The sequence below is a fragment of the Fistularia commersonii genome, chromosome 6 (genome assembly GCF_037954325.1).
Source record: "Fistularia commersonii isolate RoL2024-O1a breed Wild chromosome 6, RoL_Fcom_v1.0, whole genome shotgun sequence".
Lineage (NCBI taxonomy): Eukaryota > Metazoa > Chordata > Actinopteri > Syngnathiformes > Fistulariidae > Fistularia > Fistularia commersonii.
In genome coordinates, this window is record NC_141289.1 from 3810599 (window position 1) to 3835560 (window position 24962).

The 24962-nt window shown below is 43.0% G+C and overlaps 3 protein-coding genes across 7 annotated transcripts in view; all 3 read left to right on the plus strand.

Moving 5' to 3' along the window:
• Positions 1-6734, plus strand: part of LOC147233188 (abl interactor 2-like) — a 50474-nt gene extending 43740 nt beyond the window's left edge. For 3 of the 5 annotated variants that reach the window (XM_086147766.1, XM_086147768.1, XM_086147767.1), the window contains 4 exons: positions 1712-1876; positions 1977-2057; positions 2333-2494; positions 3634-6734. In XM_086147766.1, coding sequence (XP_086003892.1) covers positions 1712-1876; positions 1977-2057; positions 2333-2494; positions 3634-3809 — 584 coding nt within the window. In that variant the 3' untranslated portion in view covers positions 3810-6734. Of the gene's footprint in view, positions 1-296; positions 679-1711; positions 1877-1976; positions 2058-2332; positions 2495-3633 lie in introns of all 5 variants that reach the window. The other 2 variants (XM_086147770.1, XR_015106254.1) reach the window with 2 other exon arrangements.
• A 6029-nt stretch (positions 6735-12763) lies between these two features.
• cnot11 (CCR4-NOT transcription complex, subunit 11) lies at positions 12764-17318 on the plus strand. The gene is made up of 7 exons (XM_086147447.1): positions 12764-13486; positions 14208-14372; positions 14715-14867; positions 15159-15361; positions 15463-15665; positions 15775-15871; positions 16012-17318. The coding sequence occupies exons 1-7, from the start codon at positions 13168-13170 to the stop codon at positions 16207-16209; spliced, it is 1338 nt and encodes a 445-aa protein (XP_086003573.1). The 5' UTR covers positions 12764-13167; the 3' UTR covers positions 16210-17318.
• Positions 17319-19024: 1706 nt separating this feature from the next.
• Positions 19025-24252, plus strand: LOC147233190 (CCR4-NOT transcription complex subunit 11-like). Its single transcript, XM_086148435.1, has 6 exons — positions 19025-19124; positions 20336-20464; positions 20785-20996; positions 21137-21339; positions 21423-21519; positions 24061-24252. The coding sequence occupies exons 1-6, from the start codon at positions 19058-19060 to the stop codon at positions 24250-24252; spliced, it is 900 nt and encodes a 299-aa protein (XP_086004561.1). The 5' UTR covers positions 19025-19057.
• The last annotated feature ends 710 nt before the right edge of the window (positions 24253-24962 follow it).

A 24962-nucleotide genomic window follows, 5' to 3' on the forward strand; every position in this document is an offset into this window, starting at 1 on the left:
TCAAGGATGTTTGCATATTCAAACCCCATCCACACCTGCCGTCGATATTAGTTTCGGTTGCCTCGAGATAAACTGTGACCGCTTCATAAAATCTGCGCTTGGGTTTAAATCAACCAGTCTTTTCACGGCAAATATTGCTTCATCGCCCATCAAGGCCGAGATATATGAGATGCAATATCCTTCTTAGGCGGGTTGACTCTGTCATTTTTATGTTTTCCCCCACTCACTCCCTGCTTGGACTGTCCTTCACTTCCTCGTGTCGTTTTCCTCACTTCCTCTTCTTTCTTCCCCTCAAGTTTCCCCGACTGCCGGACCGGCTAGCTCCTCCTCCACCGCTCCTAACTCCTCCCCCTCCCCGACCCCGTCATCTTTCTCGTCCTCCTCCTCCAACGCGACGCTAACGCAGCCGCCACAGCACGCCGACTCCCCGCCTCCACCACCGCACTTCCAGTCAGACGCCGGCCCCTCCCCGCCCCCCCGACCCCGCCTCCTCCACGCTCCCCGACCCCGCCTCCTCCGCGATCCCCGATTCCGCCCCCAGCACCTCCCCTCCCTCCGACCCCTCCTCCGCCGCCGGCCTTCCCCACGAACAGTCGGCCGTTTTACCCGAAGACCCGTGCCCTCTTGCTCGTCCTCTCTCTTCCTCCTCCTCCTCCTCTTCTCCATCACCTGCTGAAGGTGAGTTTCTCCTCTCCCTCACCCCACTTGCCTCCGAAACAACTCTCCTTCTCGCAAGCTGAACAGAAAAAAGGATTTAAAGTCGGTGTCGCTGTATTTTTTTAACAACTTATAAACCAAGGTTTTGTGCAAGAGGAGGGAAACGGTCGCTAGTAGCTGCAAAAACCGGGGGTGCCCAACACGCCGATCGCCATCCACCGGTCAATCGCAAAGCCAATCGGTCCGAACGCGGATTCAAAATAAATATGCCACGCACAGTGTGCAATGTTAAAGCACGTGAATACACCACAGTACAAGTTGCATGACTAGATCGCATGTTAGTAAAAAAAAAAAAATAGTCGTTAGCCTATCATCCATCCCCGCTGTGGTATTTGGCATTTGATTGACATACAGTCCAACCAATCTGAGCTCTCTATCCCATTACTGTTGTATTGTCAGGACTGTGCAACAATATACAGAAATACCTTGACTTGCAAGTTTAATTGGTTCTGTGACCGAGCTCGTAACTGAATTTGCTCGTACATAAATCAAATTTCCCTATTCAAATGAATTGAAATGCTATTAATTTGTTTCAACACTGTGTTTATATGAAAAATGCAAATAACAAATAATGAATGAATAATAATAATGCATAATAAGAGAATTTAAGGTAATCAACTTATGTTATTAAGCCTATTTACTTTTACTATCACTTAACTTACTCACTACACACTTTATGTATTTGCTACCTTGCACACTATAATACACTTTATCGCTAAACTTAAGTTAGCGACGGAGTTCATATTTTTCATGCTCATGTTTTTCCATGATTTTGTTAGACCACAAAGTGTTTTTAAACGCCACTTATACGCCACTCACGAACAAAAAAAATTTATATCTCTATGTAAATATACATGTATCTATGTATGTATATATGTAACACTGTTATTGTTGGTAGGTCATATTGACTTGGTCATCTTAAAAGTTAGATTCAAAGACAGCTCAAGTGTTTTTTTTTTTTTTTTTGGCTAACGGTAGCATCATTGTGTATTAGGTCCAATTGTACCACAGTTCTACAGCATGAACCGACCCCAGCCCAGACAGCAGACTCCACAGGTGGGGGGGTCACTGCCTTACCGCCGCCCGCCCTCCGTCACCGGTCAGCCAATCGCAATACAGAACCAGGTCAACGGTGGCCCGTACTACAACCAAAGCCCAGGTATGCAGACGAACGGGTGCTGAGGTTTGCAGACAATGTGATGATATTGTTAGGATTAGCGCGAGTAAAGGTGTGTGTGTGTGTGTGTGTGTGTTTGCAGCGTCACCCCCGCCCCCTTCGCTCCTCCAGTTCACCCCTCAGCTTCCTCTGATGGGCTTCGTCGCACGGGTTCAGGAGTCCAGTGAGTAGAGAAAGAATCCGAGCCGTGGAATCTGGGTCAGAACCATAACTAAATTAGCTAGCGTTGACCAACCGTGCAGCACACATTTGGATTGGAGATCATGTTTGTATTCAGGTGATGAGTCCCAGAGAGTCGGTTGAACTCGACGTTGAAGTGGTGACACAAACTCCAAGTAACTGCGAGTTTGCCTCGGTGCTGCCCCCTACAGGCCAAAAGATGAAACTGCATGTTTGTTTGTTTTTAATGGTTTATTATCTTGCGTGTCTGACTCTCAGTTTCGGACGTCATTCCCCCACCTCACCTGGCTCCTGAGGACCAGGCCGCGGCGGAGGAGCCTCTGCCCCCGCCTCAGGAGGACGAGGACTCGGCAGTGGTGTACAACGACCCGTATGCCGAGGAGGATCCTCCATGGGCGCCGAGGAGCTACTTGGAGAAAGGTGAACTGCATTACTTCTGCTACCACTACTAATACAACTAATGCTTGGCTTAAACCTGAAGCCTTTTAAAAGATTTTGAAAAGACTCGTGTAAATTTATAATCTTACACCAGCTCAGATTTAAGACTAGTTTTTAGGGTTTAAGTCTCAGCCTAGTCTTAGCATAGTCTGAGACTAAATAAGAATAAGAATAAGAACAACTTTATTTATCCCGAAGGAAATTGTTGTGCCAGAGTTTCAAGTAAAACATAACAATAATAAATAATAGTAGGAAGGAGGGAGAATAAGAAATACAAACAAAACTATAAAGTGTCAAAGTCAAGGCTATAAAGTGTTTTAAGGTCTTAAAAAGTACAAAGATTTAAAGATTAAAGACAGTCGATCTTACATTTAAAAACTTTGCAAAGATTTTGAAAAGACTGCAACTGTCTTTTCATGTCATGCAATGTTTTCCCGTCATGCTGATACTAGGTTTCCTGTTTTCGGTTTAGTTGGAGCTCAGCTATTGGTTCTTGATTCAGTCTTTACGGTGACATAACACAAAGACAACAATGAGATGAGATGAGATGAGAACAACTTTATTTATCCCGAAGGAAAGTTGTGCCAGAGTTTCAAGCAAAAACATAACAGTAATAGGTAATTGTAGGAAGGAGGGAGAATAAGAAATACAATAAAATATAATAAAATACAAATTGTCAAGGTTTATATAATAGCAAACACATTGATATTGTCGTAAGCCCCAATACTAGACAAAGACTGAGCTACATCTGCACGAAGGCTGTAAACACTGCCAGCTTAACCCTCTTATTATGTTAAGGGTCAATTTGACCCCTTTCACCCATTGACCCAACGGGTCAAATTGACCCTTAACATAATATGAGGGTTAAACTTAATGACCAAGATGGAGGGAGCGCTTTGCAACCCCAGTAAGACTCTTGAGATCTCCTTCAGACTTCCAGTTTTAAGTCTGCTACTGGAAAATTGTAACGTGTAACCCCAGCATTATGCTATTGCTACCTTCAGTACCACAGTCAGGCATCTCTTATCCTTAATGTAGGATTTTCAATGGAATAGAGGTCCTCTCGTGAAATGAAACGATGTCCCTTGTTCAAGTTCATTTTCTGGAATGTCGCCCCCTAGTTGTGGCCATTTACGACTACACGGCTGACAAGGAGGACGAGTTGTCCTTCCAGGAGGGAGCCATCATATACGTTGTGAAGAAAAACGAAGACGGCTGGTTCGAGGGGGTGATGAACGCGACCACCGGCCTCTTCCCCGGGAACTACGTGGAGTCCATCATGCACTATGCCGACTGAAGACGGAGACTTCCTGTCTTTAAGCGCGAAGAGAAGGGAAACGGACACTTTTGAAGTTCTTCTGAAAGTTCACATGCGTCAATCGCCACGTGGCTGATATTTTTTTACAGTCATGTTCTCAATTGAGTCCAAGCATCGTTGCTTTCAAAGCCAAAACCGTCAATTTCTACGCACAAGCTTGGTATAGCATTGGTATATCAGGTGGACGCCATCAACATACTGTATTTTCACTACCATAAGGCGCAATCTCAGTTGTGTGTGTCATTACTGTATTTAACACACACATAAGGCGCACCTGATTATAGGGCGCGGGGTTTATATACAATCCACGCCCACTCTCCCCCTTTAACGTTCTTATGGTGTCCTCTACTACATCCGCCTTACAACAACAACACACACACACAAGCATACAAGTTTGTGTATTTAAAAATAGAGCTAAACTAAGTTTGGTATTCACATTTTTTTACCGGAAATCGTCATCAATTATACCCATCGAAGTCCTCAGCCTCTGTTTCTGATTTGAACAGCTGCGTTAAATCTCCATCAAACATGCCAGGTTCACTTTCTTCACTGTCAGAGTCACTTTCCGTGCCGAGCGGCTCCTCGAAAATGATGGCGGCTTTTGCGAAACCTCGAACAACAGTGCCAGCAGGACACGTTTAGCCCGAGCATGGGCTCGAAAGTGAGCGGCACCTCGTCCATGTTGGTGATGCGGCTGGGCTGCATGTTTGTCGGCGATGTTTTCAGGGTTGTTAAAACAACAATGTCCAGCATAATGCACATACCCGTTCTTTTATATACAGTACAATCAACACCCACACTTCCCCCTATAACATTCTCATGCTGTTCTCTACTACGCACACAGGGCGCACTGCACTATAGGGTGCGCCACACATTTTGAAGAAAATCTAAGACCTTTATGTGCGCCTTATAGTCGTGAAAATACGGTAGTTAGACATTCAAGGAATCAAGGATTTGCTCTCTGCAAGCAGCTACCACTGGTCAATTCCAGGCTTAAAAATTTTCTTCATAGAATTAAACAGCAAACTTTTCGAAAGAAATTTAATGTGAGGCTTTAAGTTTAGAGGAAAGACGCCGCCTGGTGATGCAAATGAATATATCTAGAGCCAAAGTCCAGCAGCCAAACATTGATAAAAATGGCGAATCAAAGAAGGCCTTCCTGTGAAGCAAAGCACCTTTTGTCACTTCTGGGAGCCAATGGTCCTCTGTTGGGTATGACATTTAAAGCCAAATGTTTGGCTTTAAATTTCATACTCACAAAAAAAAAAAAAAAATGCTCAATGTTAGCAAATGAAGAAAAAAAAATTGCATTGTGAATTTAAATATCAGACGACACGCGATAAAAAGAAAAGTAAGAGGGAGCGGGCGGCGGTTGTTTTCTCGTCCTACATTCGAATTAATATTCCTGAACTCGCACAGTTTATAACCAGTCAGAACTTCACAATGACCAAAAAGTAACAAAAAATGTGCAAATTTGAAAGGTAACCTAGCAACAGTCAGCTCATTAGGAGAGGGGTCACGAAACGATGGGTCAGGAACTATCCCTCGGACACGGGGTTCCCTTATAAAGGTCTCCTCACCTTGGGTTGTGTGAGAAGCTGATTTCTCGCCAAGACTCAAAACAAGGTTTGTCACAGTGCTACGGTGAGAAGCAATCAGAGGATCTGGACGCCGCCAGGCGCCAAATGGCCAATACAACACTACCAAATAGCTTTGAGAAAAAAAAATCAAAATTTCTTTGTTGGTTTTTTTTTTCCCCCTCGATGGACCGGTTGTGTCCGATCTGTCAAGACAAAACAAACCGATGGTGATCCAGATTTTTTTCCCTGGAAAAAAAGCACAGAAGAAGAGAAGCTCCCATCTGTTGTTTGCACGCTTTTTTGCCATGGGACTACCTGATTCATATATTTATGTCCTGTGATTTTTTTTTTTTTTTTTTTTTTTTTGCAGTTCCCTGCAATGAAAACTGGAGCTCAAGACAAACGTTGTTTAAAAAAAATCTATGAACTCTGCTTTTTTATGTTTTGACCCACCTGGGAGAAGGGAGGGTTGGCAGGACCCTCCGTCTGCGGGATCCTCAACATGGGTGTCGTGGTGGTTTGGTGCCTCAAGAGTATTGTGTCGTCGTGAAGTGAAGTGGATCCGAACCAAACTGCCTGCATGTCTGATATATATTACATTCATACATGACTTTTTAAAATTGCTATTATTACCGGTGCGTTGTTCTCTTACGTTGCCTCAACAAATTGTGATTTTTTTTTTTTTTTTCCACTTCGCTGTTTTGTTTTGTTTCTGCGACGACCCTCTTGCTTTGGGAGTCCAGTCTGTTTCTCAGATGCAGATGTATTCATTCGGTGCCATATGTGTGTGTGTGTGCTGAGTAAATGCAGATGTGTGGTTGCAAGCCGGAGTGCACGAGTAAGGATTCAAGGCTAGTCGGTTTCTAATTGTGTGGCTCCGACTCCCAAACACTTATTTAACAATCTGCATTAGCCAGACATGTTGAAGTGACCAGCGAGCCTTTCGGTCAGAACACGGCGAACCAAATGTGAGATTTGCTCGTCAGGCGCTGTTCATCCTGTCTTAACTCTGCAACTTCCAAGAGGTCATTTTTGCATTTTCATGAAATGAGAAAATTAATCATTTAGTGAATAATGGTGTGTGGGATTGATAAAAAAAAAAAAAGAGCATTTATAAAATTGCCAAAGGGGTGAAAAAAAAACGCTGTATATTTGGCTGCAGCATCAACATGGTGCCTACATGAAGTGTGTGTGAGTATGTGTAAAAGAGAAAATGCTTTTTTTATGCAGAGTAGTTTCTTCCTCTTAAGTAGGCCTAGATGTGTTATTTTGTTGTTGTTCCTTGATGAAATCAATTTGCAATAAACTTTAAATAAAGCAGAAACCTGAGGAGCAACCACCTTTTGTCCCACCATGATCCGTGTTCCGGTCAAAAAAATAATAAAAAAAAGTGCTAAAACACTGGATCATCTGTCATTGTGGAAAATCATCAGGGCCTTTCTCACTGGAGCTCCAAATTTATCTGGATTGCATTTAATGAGAATGATCTTGAAAATAGTGCAGAACCTGCTAGTATAAAAGAACACCTTATGATTCAAGCCTGTCTAATATGCAGTAAATCTTGAAATGAATCTTGAATGAAAGTTCAAGTCAAAAATGAAATGTATTGCTGATTCATGTGACATGTCTGTTGTGTTGCTTTCCATTCATGTGAGCAGAAGAAGGTTATGCATTGTATCAATGGATGATTATCTAGAGGCATTTGAAAGAAGACGGTTTGTGCATAGTGTGTTCAAAAACCAGATTAAAACTTAATCCTTCATCTTTTTAGATCTATCTATCCATCTATCTATCTATCTATCTATCTATCTATCTATCTATCTATCTATCTCTATATATATACACATATCTACACATACACATACACATATCTATAAATACGTGTGATATGTGTACATATCATACACATATCTATAAAATATATACATGAATACATGAATCGACAGAAACACAGTAAATGAGAAAAGCATCCAAAACCCATGTAAATTAATATGGATTTTTTTTATTATTTGTGTCAGCCTTATGTGGTATTTGTTTTAGTTATGAATGCAGGTTTTAGAAAAAAATACATAAAAATACCAAACTACAAGGCCCGTAATGTACTTCTTGGACAGGGCTCAGCCTCCCCTGGCTGGTTTGCTCTTGTTGCCAAGTCCGGATCCAGAACATTGCGAACAGCAGGCTGGGTGCTCACAGATGGATCTGATGGAGGCTGAGCAGGAGCAGCAGGATACATAGATATATTTAGACGATGGGCCGTGGATTACGTCTGTCAGCACCAACACGACTGCTGTCGGTATCACCGCTCCTGCAGTGGGTGGAGGAGAATCTTTTCAGCACCAGCATTCCCGCTCATCATTCAGAAAATATAAGAGATAATATCGGGAATATAAGACACACAACGGTTTAAAGTGAAAGTATTTATAAACAGGGACTCTGTGTTCCCGTCTATGTTTTTCTGGATGGGAAACAAAAAAAAGTGGAAAGCTTGTAGACTCTCAAATTTCATTCAGCTAAAAATTCTTCTGCCTGTCAATGACGCCACCACTGTCACCATCATAAAAATAATGAGTTTGTCCTCAAACATTTAAACATATGAAACAACACTATATATATGTATATATATATATATATATGTATGTATATATATATACATATATATATATATGTATGTATGTATATATATACATATATATATATATATATATACACACACACATATATATATATATATACACACACACACACACATATATATATATATATATATATATATATAACTTAGTGTAATACATAAACTCCTTTAGAAGAATTAATTTTGGTTGCTTCGCCATTTGCTAATTTCCTGTCAACTGTTTGGCATTAAGAATCACTGAATTGCTAAGAACATGTTTTGTATTTATGTCTAATTTCTAATTTTTCATATAGTTTCTTGCATTGTTTTTCGCTAATTTGTAACAGATCATTTTTTGAAATCTAATTAGATATGCGGGTGTGGTATTCAGAGACCTGATGACGAGATGTCAATAGTAAATTATATAAAACAGGTGAGATTAGAAACCAAAACACAAACCCTCACTGCTTCATCATAGAAAATAATAATTCAACATTTTATTTAACATGCCTTATTCAATTCAGCCTCAGGGTGGCACGGGCCAGTGTCTCACTGAGCCAGTCTCAAGCTCGGATAAATGAGTCAGGAAGGGCATCCGGAGTAAAACTTTTGCCAAAACCAAACATGCAAATCAATTATAATGACCAGATCAAACCCGATTGGTCGAGGCCTGGGTTAACAACGACCGCCATTGGTACCGATGACCTAATGGGAACAAATGGAAAGAAGGAGGTCAAAGAAGGAGAGGAGGAAGGTATGTTCGGAAGCCAAGAGAGAAGAGGAAAGGCAAGAGTCTGGGACCGAGAGTAGGGACTTTGAAGGAAGGTGGTTATACTGTGTGTCCAGGAGACCAGGTGGAAAGGTAGTAAGGCTAGAAGCTTAGGAGCAGGTTTTAAGTTGTACCATCATGTTACTGGCAAGAAGAGAAATGGAGTAGGAGTGATCTTGAAGGAGGAGTTTGTTAGGAAAGTTTGTTCTGGAGGTGAAAAGAATGTCAGAAAGACCTATGAGTCTGAAATTGGAAATTGAAAGTGTGATGCTCAATGTTGTTAATGGGTATGCCCCGCAGGTGAGATGTGAGTTTTAGGAGAAGGAGAAGTTCTTGAATGAGCTAGATGAAGTGATGCAGAACATTCCCAGAGATGAGAGAGTGGTAATTGAAGCAGTCTTCAATGGACATGTTGGTGAAGACAATTGAGGGGATGAAGAAGTGATGGGCAGATTCAGTAAACAGGATAGGAACGCAGAGGGACAAATGGCGGTAGATTTTGCAAAAAGGATGGATATAGCTGAAGTGAACACTTTTTTTCCAGAAAAACAGGAATATAGGGTAACTAATAAGAGCGGATTGCAATGGTGATGGATAGGCTGACAGATGAGGTTAGACAGGAATCCCCATGAACCATGATGTTTGCGGATGACATTGTGATCTGTAGTGAGAGCAGACAACAGGTAGAAGAAAATCTAGAGAGGTGGAGGTATGCTCTGGAAAGGAGAGGAATGAAAGTTAGTCGCAGCAAAACAGAATATTTGTGTGGGAATGAGAGGAACTCGGGTGGAACGGTGAGGCTACAGGGAGTGAGGATCTAGAAGCTGGAGGATTTCAGGTACTTTGCGTCAACAGTCCAGAGCAACGGAGAGTGTGGAAAAGAGGTGAAGAGACGGGTCCAAGCAGGTTGGAATGGCTGGAGAAAAGTGTCAGGGGTTCTATGTGATAGAAGACTTTCAGCCAGAATAAAAGGAAAGGTGTACAAGACAGTGGTGAGACCAGCGATGCTGTATGGGTTAGAAACTGTTACAATGACCAAAAGACAGCAGGCAGAACTAGAGGTTGCAGAGATGAAGATGTTGAGGTTCTCTTTGGGAGTGACCAGGATGGAGAGGATCAGGAATGAGTCCATCAGAGGAACAGCACATGTTCGATGTTTTGGAGAGAAGGTCAGAGAAGCCAGACTGAGATGGTTTGGTCATGTACAGAGGAGGGATAGAGAATATATTGGTAGACGGATGCTGGAATTTGAGCTGCCAGGCAAGAGGTCTCGAGGAAGACCAAAGAGAAGGTTTATGGACGTAGTGAGAGAAGATATGAAGGTAGTTGGTGTGAGAGAGGAGGATACAGAGAATAGGGTTAGATGGAGAAAGTTGACTCGCTGTGGCAACCCCTGAAGGGAAAAGCCGAAAGAAGAAGAAGAAGAAGAAGAGCGGAGGTAGGAGCACACAGATAGACTACATACTGTGTAGGCGAGGTAACCTGAAAGAGATCGGTGACTGCAAAGTAGTTGTAGTTGAGAGTGTAGCTAGACAGCATAGGATGATGGTTTGTAGGATGACTCTGGTGACAAGGAGGATCAAGAGGACAAAGGCAGAGCAGAAGACAAAGTAGTGGAAGCTGAAAATGGAGGAGTGTTGTAGGGTTTTCAGGGAGGAGTTGAGAAAGGCTCAGACTGGTCAGGAGAGCTTCCAGATGATTGGACAACAACAGCTAGTGTTATCAGGGAGACAAATAGGAGAGTACTTGGCGTGTCATCTGGAAGGAAAGTAGATAAGGAGACTTGGCGGTGGAATGAAGAAGTGCAGGAGTATATACAGAGAAAGAAGCGGTTTGCAAAAAAGAAGTGGGATACTTAGAGGACTGAAGAGAACAGACAGGAGTTCAGGGAGATACAACGTAAGGTAAAGATAGAGGTAGCAAAGGCAAAACAAAGGGCACTTGTATGCTCGGTTGGACATTAAGGAGGGAGAGAATGATCTATAAAAGGGTGGTAAACAGAGAGATAAAGATGGAAAGGATGTAAAGCAGGTCCGGGTGATTAAGGATAGAGAAGGAAATGTATTGACAGATGCTAGTAGAGTGATGGGAAGATGGACAGAGTACAATGAAGAGCTGATGAATGTGGAAAATGAAAGAGTATTGAGGGCAGAAGAGGTGACTATTGTGGACCACAAAGTAGCAGAAATTAGTAAAAGTGGAGTGAGGAAGGCATTGAAGAGGATGAAGAGTGGAAAGGCAGTTGGTCCTGATGATATACTGTACCTGTGGAGGTGTGGAAGTGTCTTGGAGAGGCAGTGATAGAGTTTCTGACTTGTTTATTCAACAGGATCTTAGAGAGTGAGAAGATTATGGTGGAAGAATGGAGGCAAAGAATGGAGGCGAAGTGTGATGGTGCCCATTTTTAAAAATACGGGGGATGTGCAGAATTATGCCGACTATAGAGGGATAAAGTTGAAGATCCATACAATGAAGTTATGGGAAAGAATAGTGAAAATTAGACTGAGAGCAGAAGTCAGCATTTGTGAACAGCAGCATGGGTTTACATCTAGAAAGAGTACTACAAATGCAGTATTTGCTTTGAGAATGTTAATAGAGAAGTACAGAGAAGGCCAGAGGGGGCTGCATTGTGTTTGTGTAAACCTAGAAAAAGCATATGACAGGGTGCCAAGAGAGTAGCTCTGGTATTGAATGAGGAAATCTGGAGTGGCCGAGAAGTATGTTAGACTGGTGCAGAACATCTATGCTAGCTGGGAGACAGTGGTGCGGTGTGCTGTGGGGTAACAGAGAAGTTCAAGTCGGAGGTGGGACTCCATCATGGATCAGCTCTGAGCCCCTTCTTGTTTGCAATGGTGATGGACAGGCTGACAGATGAGGATAGACAGGAATCTCCATGGACCATGATGTTAGCAGATGACATTGTGATCTGGAGTTAGTGCAGATAACAGGTTGAGGAAAATCTAGAGAGATGGAGGTATGCGCCGCAAAGGAAAGGAAAGGAAAGTTAGTCGCAGCAAGACAGTATATGTGTGTGAATGAGAGGAACTCAGGTAAAAAGGTGAGGCGACAGGGAGTGGAGATCAAGAAGTTGGAGGATTTCAGGTACTTGGGGTCAACAGTCCAGAGCAACGGAGAGTGTGGAAAAGAGGTGAAGAGACGGGTTCAAGCAGGTTGGAATGGGTGGAGAAAAGTGGCTGGGGTACTATGAGATACAAGACAATCAGCCAGAATGAAAGGAAAAGTGTACAAGACGGTGGTGAGACCAGGGATGCTGTGTGATGATGACCTGGTCACTCATCCTGGAGTGACCAGGATGGATAGGATCAGGAATGAGTCTGTCAGAGGACCAGCACATGTTAGATGTTTTGGAGAGAAGGTCAGAGAAGCCAGACTGAAATGTTTTGGTCATGTATAGAGGAGGGATAGTGAATATATTGGTAGACAGATGCTGGAATTGGAGCTGCCAGGCAGGAGGTCTAGAGGAAGACAAAAGAGAATATTTATGGACGTAGTGAGAAAAGATATGACAGTAATTGGTGTGAGAGAAGAAGATACAGAGAATAGGATTAGATGGAGAAGGTTGATTCGTAGTGGCGACCTCTGAAGGGAAAAGCCGAAAAGAGAAGAAGAAGTAGCCTGCGCTATCCTAGACCTAGAAAAAGCATATTACAGGGTGCCAAAAGGAGCTCTGGTATTGTATGAGGAAATTTGGAGTGGCAGAGAAGTATGTTAGACTGGTGCAGGACATGTATGCTAGCTGTGAGACAGTGGTGCGGTGTGCTGTAGGGGTAACAGAGAAGTTCAAGACGCCATCAGGAAGATTGATTCGCTGAGGTGGAGGAGAAGGAGAAGAACCCTTGCGAAAAAAAAACCAAAAGAAACAAAAAGTAGCCTTGCGCTGTCCTCCGGTCCACGTGGTGGCGCTAGAGCTACCCTACGCAACAATAGGCACCGAAGAAGAAGAAGCGATTCCAACCCAAAATTCAAACGGCTAATGTGTGGTGGCTCCGTCTGTCCTACTCGGGGATCAGAGCCTCTGTTTTGACCAGGGTTCGCGGGTCCATCGGTGGTTGTCGAGATTCTAAGGCTGTTATGCAGCTCCCGAATCGTCCGGGGTGGAGTTTGACACCGGAACTTCTTAGTTTTGTCATGACTTCGCCGGCTCTCGTCAGGTAGCGCTGCTAAGCTAGCTCGTTGCTAAATGCACTCCGGGAGGTGATGACTTCCAGACTTTTGAAAAACTTGTCAACAATCATGAATTAACTACCCTCGCCTTGGGATTTATCGTGGTATATTTGTCGCGGCGACAGATAAACGTACGGTCGAAGTTACAGGGGTCGATTTATCCAGAGCCGAACCGCCGCCGGTGCGACCATGACGCTCGCCCCGAAGGAGCTGTCCAACCTGCTGAGCATCATCTCGGAGGAGGCTTGCACCAACACCTTCGAGAGCCTCTCCACCCACTTCCACCACTATTTCGGGAAATCGGAGCACTTCCGTGTGGGCTCGGTGCTGGTGATGCTCCTGCAGCAGCCGGACCTGCTGCCCAGCTCCCCGCAGCGGCTCACCGCCCTCTATCTGCTGTGGGAGATGTACCGCACCGAGCCGCTGGCCGCCAACCCCTTCGCCGCCGTGTTCGCCCACCTTCTGAACCCCGCGCCGGCCGGGGAAGAGCCGGAGAAGGTGCTGTCAGGTGGGTCCAGAAATGTTGACGAAAAGGCACTTTTTCCCTCACAACCCTACCCCAATGAGACAATTGTTGTTTAGAAGAATGCAAAAATACGTGACTGATCAGAATCGGTACTTCTTTATTGACTCCCCAAGTGGGAACTGCATAGAAACCTAGTCAGAGGGTGCAAGTTAAGAAAAATAAGCATCAATCTAAATATATAAAAGCATATATACAGATGAATATATAGTTCCCAGTTATTGTAATTTATTAGCATTGGATATGGGTTATTGCACAAAGTGAGTTTTGTGTAAGCTGTCTGATACTCAAGAGTACTTGTGGCGGGTTGCACAGTGTGAATGACCCTGACCGCCGTTATGACTTTCACTTATGCAATTAATTATCCATATTTTTACTTCATTATTTTTGGACCATCCAAAGTTTTCTTGGAAGAAATTGTGTGTTTCTGTTTTTTTGGGGGGCATCGGCGCCCTTTTTGTGACACCAAATGCCAGAGACTGAGAAACACCTCACTCATTTGAATTGACAAAAACATTCTGAAATGTGACACCCAGACAATCCAGATCTAATTATGGTATCACATAAGTGATGTGTTGAACCCTTAAAACATAAAATCTTGTTTTCCCACTGTTTTAACCTCTCATTTCAGAATTTGTATAGTTTCTTGAAACTAGTGTTGTGTGTGTGAGTATGATACATTGACTCTGTTATCTGGTGTGTCCAGGGTTCCTGCCGCCCATCACCCAGCCCGAGAAGTTTTTCCTGTCGCAGCTGATGCTGGCGCCGCCCAGGGACCTCTTCAAGAAGACACCCAGACAGGTGTCGTGCATGGACGTTGGCAACATGCCCCAGTCCATAGACATCAGCGGGCTGCAGCTCGCCTTAGCAGGTCTCGCATTCATCTACCGTAGAGTTTTAGAGCAGTGGCACAGTGACACGTTAAACACAAGTGCAAAGGATAGTGTATCCCCTGTACCCATGCTTAAATTGTGAAATGAGTTAGACGCAGCCGTCACGTCTCAACATGTACATTTTTGATTATAAGATTGTTCATATAATGAGGAGATCTTAGTATGTGTGGATGCTGGTCCTAACAGGGTCGGTCTTCTGTCTCACCATCCCGATTTCGAGGACGGACCCACCAAATCCGATCGGCATTCTGATTTTATACCGTCAAGAGTTCAAATGTTAACTTTTTGTTCAAGTAAATGTTCGAACTTTTCTTTCACAGAACGACAATCGGAGCTTCCCACCCAGAGCAAGGCCAGCTTCCCCAGCATCCTGAACGACCCGGATCCGGACTCGTCCAACTCGGGCTTCGACAGCTCGGTGGCCAATCAGATCATAGAGTCTCTAGTCACGGGGCCACGCCCTCCACTGGAGAGTACGTTTCCTTACAGTCCTTCGTCAGTGTCCTGTTTTTCTCTCAGAAGACTTGTAAAGCAAACCTTTTTTTTTATATATTAGAGTAAGTCTGACTTCAGAATGTTTTATTTTGTTTGTTGGTTACACATTTGTTGTCCCTACCAGTTCTTCGTGGTCCACCATGATCATTGTAAGGTCCTTTGTTGCTTTTGCTTGTGTCGCTTTGGTTACCAACCCATCGTGTGCCTTTAGACGCAGCCTCATGTATCGATGTCGACGTGCTGTAACTTCACACTCCGCCGTCCGTCAGGTCACTTCCGGCCAGAGTTCATTCGGCCCCCGCCACCTCTCCATGTGTGCGAAGACGAGCTGGCGTGGCTGAACCCCACAGAACCAGACCACAGCATCCAGTGGGACCGATCCATGTGCGTGAAGAACAGCACCGGTGTGGAGATCAAGCGTATCATGTCGAAGGCCTTCAAAAGCCCGCTGTCCGCGCAGCAGCAGTCCCAGGTTAGCAAAGGGATCGCTCACGAGCCTGCCAATGAAATGCTGATTTTCAGAGAGAAATGCGAAAGTCATCCTGTTTCTCAAAGGGTACTTTTGTTTTTTAGCTGCTGGCTGAGCTGGAGAAGGACCCCAAGCTGGTCTACCACATCGGCCTGTCCCCGTCCAAGCTGCCGGACCTGGTGGAGAACAACCCGCTGGTGGCCATCGAGATGCTGCTGAAGCTAATGCAGAGCAGCCAGATCACCGAATATTTCTCGGTGCTGGTGAACATGGACATGTCGCTGCACTCCATGGAGGTCGTCAACAGGTGCCTACGCATCAGCAAAACTGCGTTGGATGCGGGGAAATCTCCCTGCTGTCACATCTTGTAGATTTAGGAAAGGGGTTTTTATTGATGTTGTTTTTTCCTGCGTCAGATTGACTACCGCTGTGGACCTGCCTCCAGAGTTCATCCACCTCTACATCTCCAACTGCATCTCCACCTGTGAACAGATAAAAGACAAATACATGCAGGTACAGACTTCCTTTTTGTTTCTTGCTTCTAGGAATCTACCCATAAGCTGGGATGAATGAAACAGAATTAAAAGCACCTAAAAGTATGTCAGAAATGCATAAATACAATTGGCGAAATGTGTTTTTTCGTTGATCCACAGAATCGTCTGGTGCGTCTGGTATGCGTCTTCCTCCAGTCGCTGATCCGGAACAAAATCATCAACGTGCAGGATCTTTTTATCGAGGTCCAGGCCTTCTGTATCGAGTTCAGCCGCATCCGCGAGGCTGCCGGCCTCTTCCGCCTACTCAAGACCCTGGACACTGGCGAGAACCCCCCCGAGGCCAAACCTGCCAAATAATTCACAGACGCTTCACAGACACTACAAGTGGACTGAAATTAAACTTGTAAATATGAAATGACGTTTTTCTTTCAGACTTTTCCGTCAAGTAAAAACAAAAAAAAAATACATTGGCAAAATCCGGCATCCCGATTTTGTTTTAAAAATTTTTTGTTGAGAAGTTTAATTGTACATGTCACCCTGTATGTATGTGCTTTCATGAATTCCAGCACTCATCGTGAATAACACGCGTCTCTACTTAAAGCTCCCAAAAGTCCGACGGTGGATGAGACGCCGAGAAATTATCGGACGCAGCCCACATTTCAGAGCAACATTACACTGGTGTTCTTTTCAGATAAAATATTAAAGAAGATGCTCAATGTCATAACGCTCTTTATATCTTTTTATTTTTATTTTATTGCCGCCACAATCAGCTGCACTGCTTGCAGTGCATGGACATCTGCAAAGGTTTGCTAAGTTCCATCCAGGATGCTCCTGGGATCTTGATAACGGAGACAAGGAAGACCTGACACTTTTTTTTTTTTTTTGTAAAACTGAATGTCAGACTACAAACCAAGAAGTTTGCTCGTCTCAAACTCTGGGAGGGAATTCAAACCAAATCACATCGGTTCAGGTTGTTCATCATATCCTGTTGATGAATAATATGGATCTCCTGCTCTGCAACCTCTGGACTTCAGGATCAATGACACACGATGACATGACAATTGCCTTGCATTTTCTCCTGAGAATTACTTGTCACCGTTATTTGAAACAAAATTGATAGAATGACCATTTCTGTGAGATATTTTGTCATTTTTCTTTATGTATGGACTCTCATTGTCGCAGGTAAAGCGAGGAAAAACAGACCAGACCAACTATGCAGGAATAGATTTGTCTGCCTCAGTTAGTTGCAGTTGCAGTAATTCTGCTGTTGACATGTTGAAAGTACACGTAAACTGGTCTTGTCACAGCGTGAAGCCTCGAACAGCCACCCAGACTGCGTCCAAAGCTGCCCAAACCTATAAAGAACTCTAGTAAAATTGTGATATCTTGTTCATTTCAGCAATAGGTCTCAGGAAGAATCACATGTTTGTTTTTGTAAGGAGGACAATAAATATGATTAGGAAGGCGTGGATATTTGTGTCCTGTTTTCATGCAAAACTGTTCTTACCAGCTGTTTCCTGTAATGTTTGTAAACCGTGCATTGTGTCTTGCCGGAACATTTTGCTCATCCGAGATATATAAAGTGCATTGTTTCCTACAAGTAGCACACACACTGAAAATAACTCCATACTTAGCATATTTTTGTTTACAAAAGCGTGGGTGTGCAGAATTCATTTTGAAACAATGCCATTTATTTTTAATTTCAGAAATGATTCTGCTCAGCTCGAGCAATTGGATGGGCACATATTGAAAGCATCTCCTGGGTTTGTTTGAAAGGAATCAGCACAAAAGCTTGCATTTGTTTGTGTCTTCGCAGGGCCCCTGTCCATCATTCCTGGTCCAGGATCTGCTGAATTGGGAGACGAGGTTTTAAAATCTTGAGGTCCATATTAAGCCCACCATTGTAAAGAAAAAAGATGGATGGATAAATACATACATACATACATACATACATACATAAACACATACACTGGGCTGACAAGGCTTGCATGGCCAGTAGGGGGCTTTGTGAGCCATTAAACGACCGTTGAGTGCACTTGTCGGTTTTTGAACATTTTATCCCGTTCTAGAGGCCAGCGAGTTCCAGCAGAAATACGGTCTCGGGCTAACGCCAGCCTTGGTAACCAGCTTCAGACACACTTTTACTATCTGAGTGGAAATCAGAGAATTTCGATGGCTAAGTGTGGATGTTGTTTTGTGTGTGCAGCCGCGACAGGTGTGATGTCACGTAGTGGAAGAGAACTGATAAGGGGGGGGGGGGGGGGGGCTGGGTTTATTGCATTCCTTTTAAATAAGAATGTGTGTGATAATGGCAGTGGCTGTAATTGTTTTCAAATTACAACAAAAAAGTAAAAATTAAACATTCATTCCGATTTGGCCACTCTTGACAAGCACCGATGTATTACATTGCTAACAACCCGATGCTAACAATGTGCGCCGTGTGCTAGGTCTGCTGAAGCTACATGAAGATGTAGCCGCACTCCTAGGCGTTGTGAGGAGGGAAACTGATGTCTAAATAGGGGAACAAAACCAGAAACGGGGGCTGGGTGTACTTTTTTAAAATAAGAGACTATGTGATAATTATTAGGAGTGTACTTATCTTCATTTGGCAAATAAAAACTAACAATTAAACATTAATTAAGATTTGGCCATTCTGGCTAGCACCTATGTATTACATTGCTAACAATGAGCGCCGTGTGCCAGCTCTGCTAAAGCCATGACTAAGCTAAAGATGTAGCCGCACTCCCAGGCGCTGTGAGGAGGGAAACTGATATCAAAATAGGGTAAATAAACCGGAAATAGGGCGTAAATTGGTTAATTTTTCAGAATGGTTATCGTGATAATTACAATTACTCCACTTATTTTCTAATGATAAGTGAAAAAAAGATAATTAAAGGTTATTTTGGATTTTGTCCGTCTGACAAGCATCGTTGTTCTACGATGTTAACACTATTTTGTGCTAGCTTTGCTAAAGCCATGACCTTAAGCTAAAGACCTAGCTTCTTTGCACACTGTTTGGCTCTTACAGCAAGTTTTGGTAAAAGTTGGAAATATGTTATTTACTATGACTTCACTTTATCTGTGAAGGTATATGTGTGTTTGTATTTGTGTCTGTTTGTGTACACGCCCTCACAGACCACAGTCCCATGGCCTGGAGAGTAGGCTGTGATGTCAACAAAGGTGAAGCCATGATGTCACACAGGGGATGATACATTGTGCCAAAACCGCAGTGGGTTACACCATTTACCTCCACAGGATAGGTGTCACAAAGGGTGGGTCAGTAATGAAACCTTGGGTATGTCGGCTGCCATGAATCCTTACTGAAGGAGAGAAAGGAGAAGAAAGCATCATATTCATTCAAGAGTCCTGCTTTAGAGCCAAACTTGGTTTTGAATTGGTATGTGATGTGAAAGGGGGTGGGTTTTGCTTGGAAATGATGTGGAGTATGTAGTATGTGTAGTCAGGGTGGGCAGAAAGTACGAAGAGGTATGGCTGAGAAACTACTAAAACCAATGCAAAAAGACATCAATGCGGTAATGTGGAACAGGGTTTTAAATAACAACACAATATGGAAAAGTGGGAGAAAAGATGCAAATGATTAGTTGGAGGAATTCTTGATATTAAAAATAAATCCCTGTCGAATCTCACTTGGCTTTGAGGCACCACAACATCAGTCCTTGAGATTTCTGGTAAGAAGCATGCAAAGTCAGTTATGTGGACTGATGGATTAACTTGGTACTTGAATAAACATAAAAATAACTTTAAAAGAATGCTTCTCTGTGGAAAGTGCCTTGACTTAATTCATGTTGTGATTTGGCACTACGTATGAATAAAAGTGAATTGAATGACTTGATGTAAAACATTGCTAAACGTTGTTATACACTGGAAAAAATGTCAGAGAAGCAGTAAAAAAATAAAAGTCAAAAGACATCACATTTTTAAGCATGACTGTGAGTATACCAGCGCAGGACAATAGAGCCTTAAATAAATGATGATCTGGAGAAGATACTGTGCTCAATTTGGAAAGTAGATAGGTATCTAGAAGGAGGGAAAAGGAGAAAATGGACTGAACCTGTGATTCCTGATGGAAAAGAGAATGTCAGAGGTTTAGTTCTCCTGTACTTTGACCAAAGTAAAATAGAAGGGCAAATCAGAGTTCTAGGGCAACTCTTGAGTGAGACATAAGTTAAGAAAAGACAGCAGAGGATAAATAGAAGAAATATTGCCAACAATCATTTTAGCAAGAAAGCTTTGAAATCGTCCAGGCCTGATTTTCTTAATGTTATGTATTTTTTTAATGAGCATTTATCAAATGTGAGATTAATGTGAAAAATAAATGATCAATTAAATAATCGTTATGATAATCTGTTGCCATCACATGGCTGTTACTCGCTGGATCAGAGATCTTTTTTTTGAGGTTTGAAAGTGATTGTGTATTGTCATTTTCCCTGTGTGAGCGAACCACTGTGTGTTTGTTGCCCAGAGCGACAGTCAGAGCTTCCCGCTCAGAGCAAGACCAGCTTCCTGTACAACCTGGATCCAGGCACGTCCAGCTCAATGGCCAATCAAATCATAGGATCTTTGGTCTTGGGGCCGCTCCCTCTGTTGGAGAGTAGGTGCCCTTTCCAGTCTTCCAACAACTTTTCAGACTATTGATTCCAGGAAACACATCATTTGGCATTTTTGAATTGCAAACAGGTCCAGAAAGATATTTGACAGCAACAAGATCAAATCTTTTTGAGAAGAGTAGTTTTTAAACTCAGCAATTACAAAGTAGGTCAGCAGCCCTCTGCTCATCCTTGCCCATGCTGACCTTTATTGCTTTTGGCAGTGTTGCTATGGATACTGACATTTGCCTGTGGGCCAGACCAAAATCCACCTGATATATTAATGTTGACCTGCATTAACTTCACACACTCCACCGTCCATCAGGTCACATCTACCCCAAGTTCATCCACCCGCCACTGCCGCTACCGCCTCTGCACGTGTGCGAGGATGAACTGGCTTGGCTGAACCCCATCAAGCCCGACTACACCATCCAGTGGGACCAGTCCATGTGTGAGAACAGCGGCGGCAGTATGGAGATCAAGCGCATCATGTCAAGGGCCTTCGAGAGTTCGCTGTCTGCTCACCAGCAGTCCCAGGTCAGTCTGCTGTCTTTGATTACAGTTTGCCCTCGGCATCATGAGCTGGACAGCAACTCCTCGTCGCTTCTAACAGCAGGCTTCCTGCTGTACCTCAAATTGGTTTTGCTGTTATCTGTATTGGCCTTGTTGTGTTTCAGCTGCTGGCTGAGCTGGAGAAGGACCCCAAACTGGTCAACCACATCGGCTTGTCCCCATCCAAGCTGCCGGACCTGGTGGAGAACAACCCGCTGGTGGCCATCGAGATGCTGCTGAAGCTGATGCAGAGCAGCCAGATCACTGAGTATTTCTTGATGCTGGTGAACATGGACATGTCGCTGCACTCCATGGAGGTCGTCAACAGGTGCTCGAAACCGCGTCGGTTCGAGCTGGGAAGTCACCATGCTGTCACATATTGTGGATTGATGCTGTTGTTTTGTGCGTTAGATTGACCACCGCTGTGGACCTGCCTCCAGAGTTCATCCACCTCTACATCTCCAAATGCATCTCCACCTGTGAACAAATTGCAGACAAATACATGCAGGTACGCACATCCTTTCCCGCTTTTACTGTCATCCTCACTCAAGTTCCCTGAAAACTTTCCACAGGTTACCAGAAAGCAACTTTGAAAATAGCAAATGTTGGTCAAGTTTACAACAACACACTTCTTAAACTGACACAAAAACAAATTTCTAATTATTGATATGAAAAATTAAAACCTCTTTGAGGCCAACAAGGAAGACCAAAGAGGAGAGAAAGCTAGAAATTAGTTTAGCAACACTCAGCCTCCTTTGAATCATTATGAGAGGCTGCTGGATACGACAGATCAAACATATGTAGCGGTTGTAGACTTGGACGTGTAACGACTAAACATCTACCTAGGCTTGGGAGAGAGGTAGGGCTTAGGTGTCTTAAAAAAGTAATAGAAACCGGTAAAAATGACTCGAACAGCTAAAAAATTTATTGATTAAATGAAGTGGAAAAAGAAGAAAAAGAGCTCTTCAAAGCAAAAACAAAAATAATTCTGTCTCTAGTCCAAAAATAAATTCCAAACAGTCCCCGCCCCCCAAAAAATGTGTATTATCCAATGACTGAGTTAAGTCAGCGGTAGTACTCTTACATGGTGACTTATCTGTTGTCGAAGTGATCCATTATCAGGTTCCTCTGAGGAAACCACACCGCTTTCTTGACCATCCTCCGACTTCATCTGTTGCTCACCAGAAAACCAATCTACACAGACTGCAGACTAATGAATGATTCCATTCTAATTATATTCTTCTACCTTTGTGTAACCAATAACTAAGGATACACCCCTTTTTTAACAATGAGATGACGTACTCATCACATCAACCCATAATATAATAAGCATTTGCATTACTTATAAACTTACTCTTCAGTGTAAAGAAAATATGTTGTATAAATCACACAAATTGCTTTGTGAAAAACATTACCACCTGCGAACTGGCTTAAACCGAGTGGCGTAAAGTAAACAAAATACGCAGTTAAAAGTTCCTTTTAATGCTCAGACGCGGTTCAGTTGGCTACTATCCTGGCTGTGCTATTACGCAGCACCAGCAACTAGAGCATTTGCTACCTCTTATCAGACAAGCACAATGATATAGGATATACTAAGTGGATAAAACATTAACATTAACGCTAAGTGCATTTGTAACTGTAATAACTCATAACACAGTTCTCAACATCTACTCCAACTGGTTTTATCGGAATCCTTGTCAGTGAGCTAAATGATAATCCCCCTGCATTGCTAGCAAGGGTTGATTTAGCAGGGGACAAAAACACGCTCAACTCATCAGAGTTCTCAGTACGATAATACTCAATGTCACAGTCCTGCTTTCTTGCATCAGTCTTCGTTTCGAGTATCTCAAAAGACTAAGTGGATGGAAAATAATCCGTTTTAAAGTATTCTTTATCTTTTTTCAATCAAGTGCTTGGAGCTCATTAACTCATGTAAAAAGTGGGGACTGAGGAGGAAAAAAAATTGAAGAAACTAGTTGATCACTTTTCTCCGGGCAGCGTGGTGCGCCATCTTTATGTAATCCCTATATTACTACATTTTAGTAGCCTTCATATTCATAGGGGTTATACATACCCCGTAAAACATTATATTATACAGAAGCAAAGGACTTCATAAACTGAGGAATTCGATTTAGACTGGATTCATCTCAATATCATGACAGATGTACAAGTACATGGCAACACAATGCAGTTCAGCATCTAACGGTTAGATGCACGGAAATGCAGTTAGCAGCGGGCTCAGATATAAAAAATAAATTAACAGTATGTACATGGCATATTATCTCAATAATTTAAAAGTCATTTACAGATAGGGCACTATGAAAATAGAGATAGATATGCCCATTAAATGTAGTAGACTATAGATAAGAACTATGGGCATCATTTACAAGTAGAAATGTACAGATGATAAGTAATGCTGTACAAAAATGCAGTTGAAATGGACATTAAATAATACATAAATATGGACCGTAGCTGCCTAAGACTACTAAACTAGTATAGGATTGTATGGTAGATTGTGTGTGCTTGACAGTCCCGTAGTGCACTGGTCCCCAACCTTTTTATTACTGCAGACCGCTTGACAATTTTACCGCGGACCAGGGGTTGGGGGGGTGCGGTACACATAGATTATTTATATTGCGACTATAAGAATAAACATGAATCAACTGTGTGGATCCACCTTTTCCCCTTCAAAAAGTAACTTAACGTCTGACGTCTTTTTTTTACTCATTTTGCTAGCTTGTGGGTTACATTTTTGGCGTTCAAGTGACCGAGATGTAACCGAGAGATTCCGGTCATTTTTCAAAATAAAAGATTTTTCAAAATAAAGATTGTTCAGGCTCAGATAATAAATCCAACGGAAATAATTGATTATTTCTTGTGCTTCCCGGTACTAATTGATCCAAGGACCGGTACCGGTCTGCGGCCTGGGGGTTGGGGACCACTGCAGTAGTGTACTGTGGAGGACAGTCCCTGATCCAAGGAGGAATGAAATGGTATGAACAACGTCACTGTTAAATAAAACTATTTCTTCTCGTTTTGTGATCCGCAGAATCGTCTTGTGCGTCTGGTGTGCGTCTTCCTCCAGTCACTTGTCCGGAACAAAGCTGTTAAAGTGCAGGATCTCTTTAAGGCAGTACAGGCCTTCTGCATCAAGTTCAACTACATCCGTGAGGCAGCCGGCCTTATCCGTCTCCTGAAGACACTGGACGTGGGCAAGAACACACCCAAACCTGGCAAATAATAAGCTCAGAGAGCTTGCACAAACAACAAGAGATGGACTGAGATTTCAGGGGCGTAAATACAGATTGACGTTACTTTCAGACGTCCCAAGTCTTGTCTTCAGTTCTGACATCTTCAACTTCTCCTCCTCTTCGCCAGGTTAGACCAGCAGCTCTGGATTCTGTTTTATGTTGTTTTTTTGCAACTCTCTGTCCTCTGACAAAAAAGAAGTCCTGTCAAGAATAGAATTGTTTTAAGGTTCTGTGTTTGCGTTTCCATGAGTTCAGCAACTGGACTGAGATCAAACATGTATAGTTTACATGTCACGGTGTTTCATTCAGACCTTCTGTTCATTCATGTTCCCCCCCTTCTTCCTCCAAGTACCCCATCCAGGATTCTGGATTTGACTTTACCATCCTTCTGTTGAATTCTGAGAATGAGTTAGATTGTTTAAATAAATATATTTATTGTGTTGGTCTGGTCCCATGTTTGGAGGATGACCACTGCTACGGTCTGAATGGCAGTTGACAGCTTTTCCCTTCACTGTCTCGCCACGCTTCAGAATGTCCCATGTAGGAAAGTGACAGTGGCCTCAACAGAATTACAGTTAAAAGTGGTTAATCTTCTTCTCCTTTGGGCTGCTCCCTTCAGGGATCACCACAGTGAAACATCTGCTTCCGTCCGACCCTATTCTCTGTGTCCCCTTTTCTCACACCAACTAACTCCAACTGT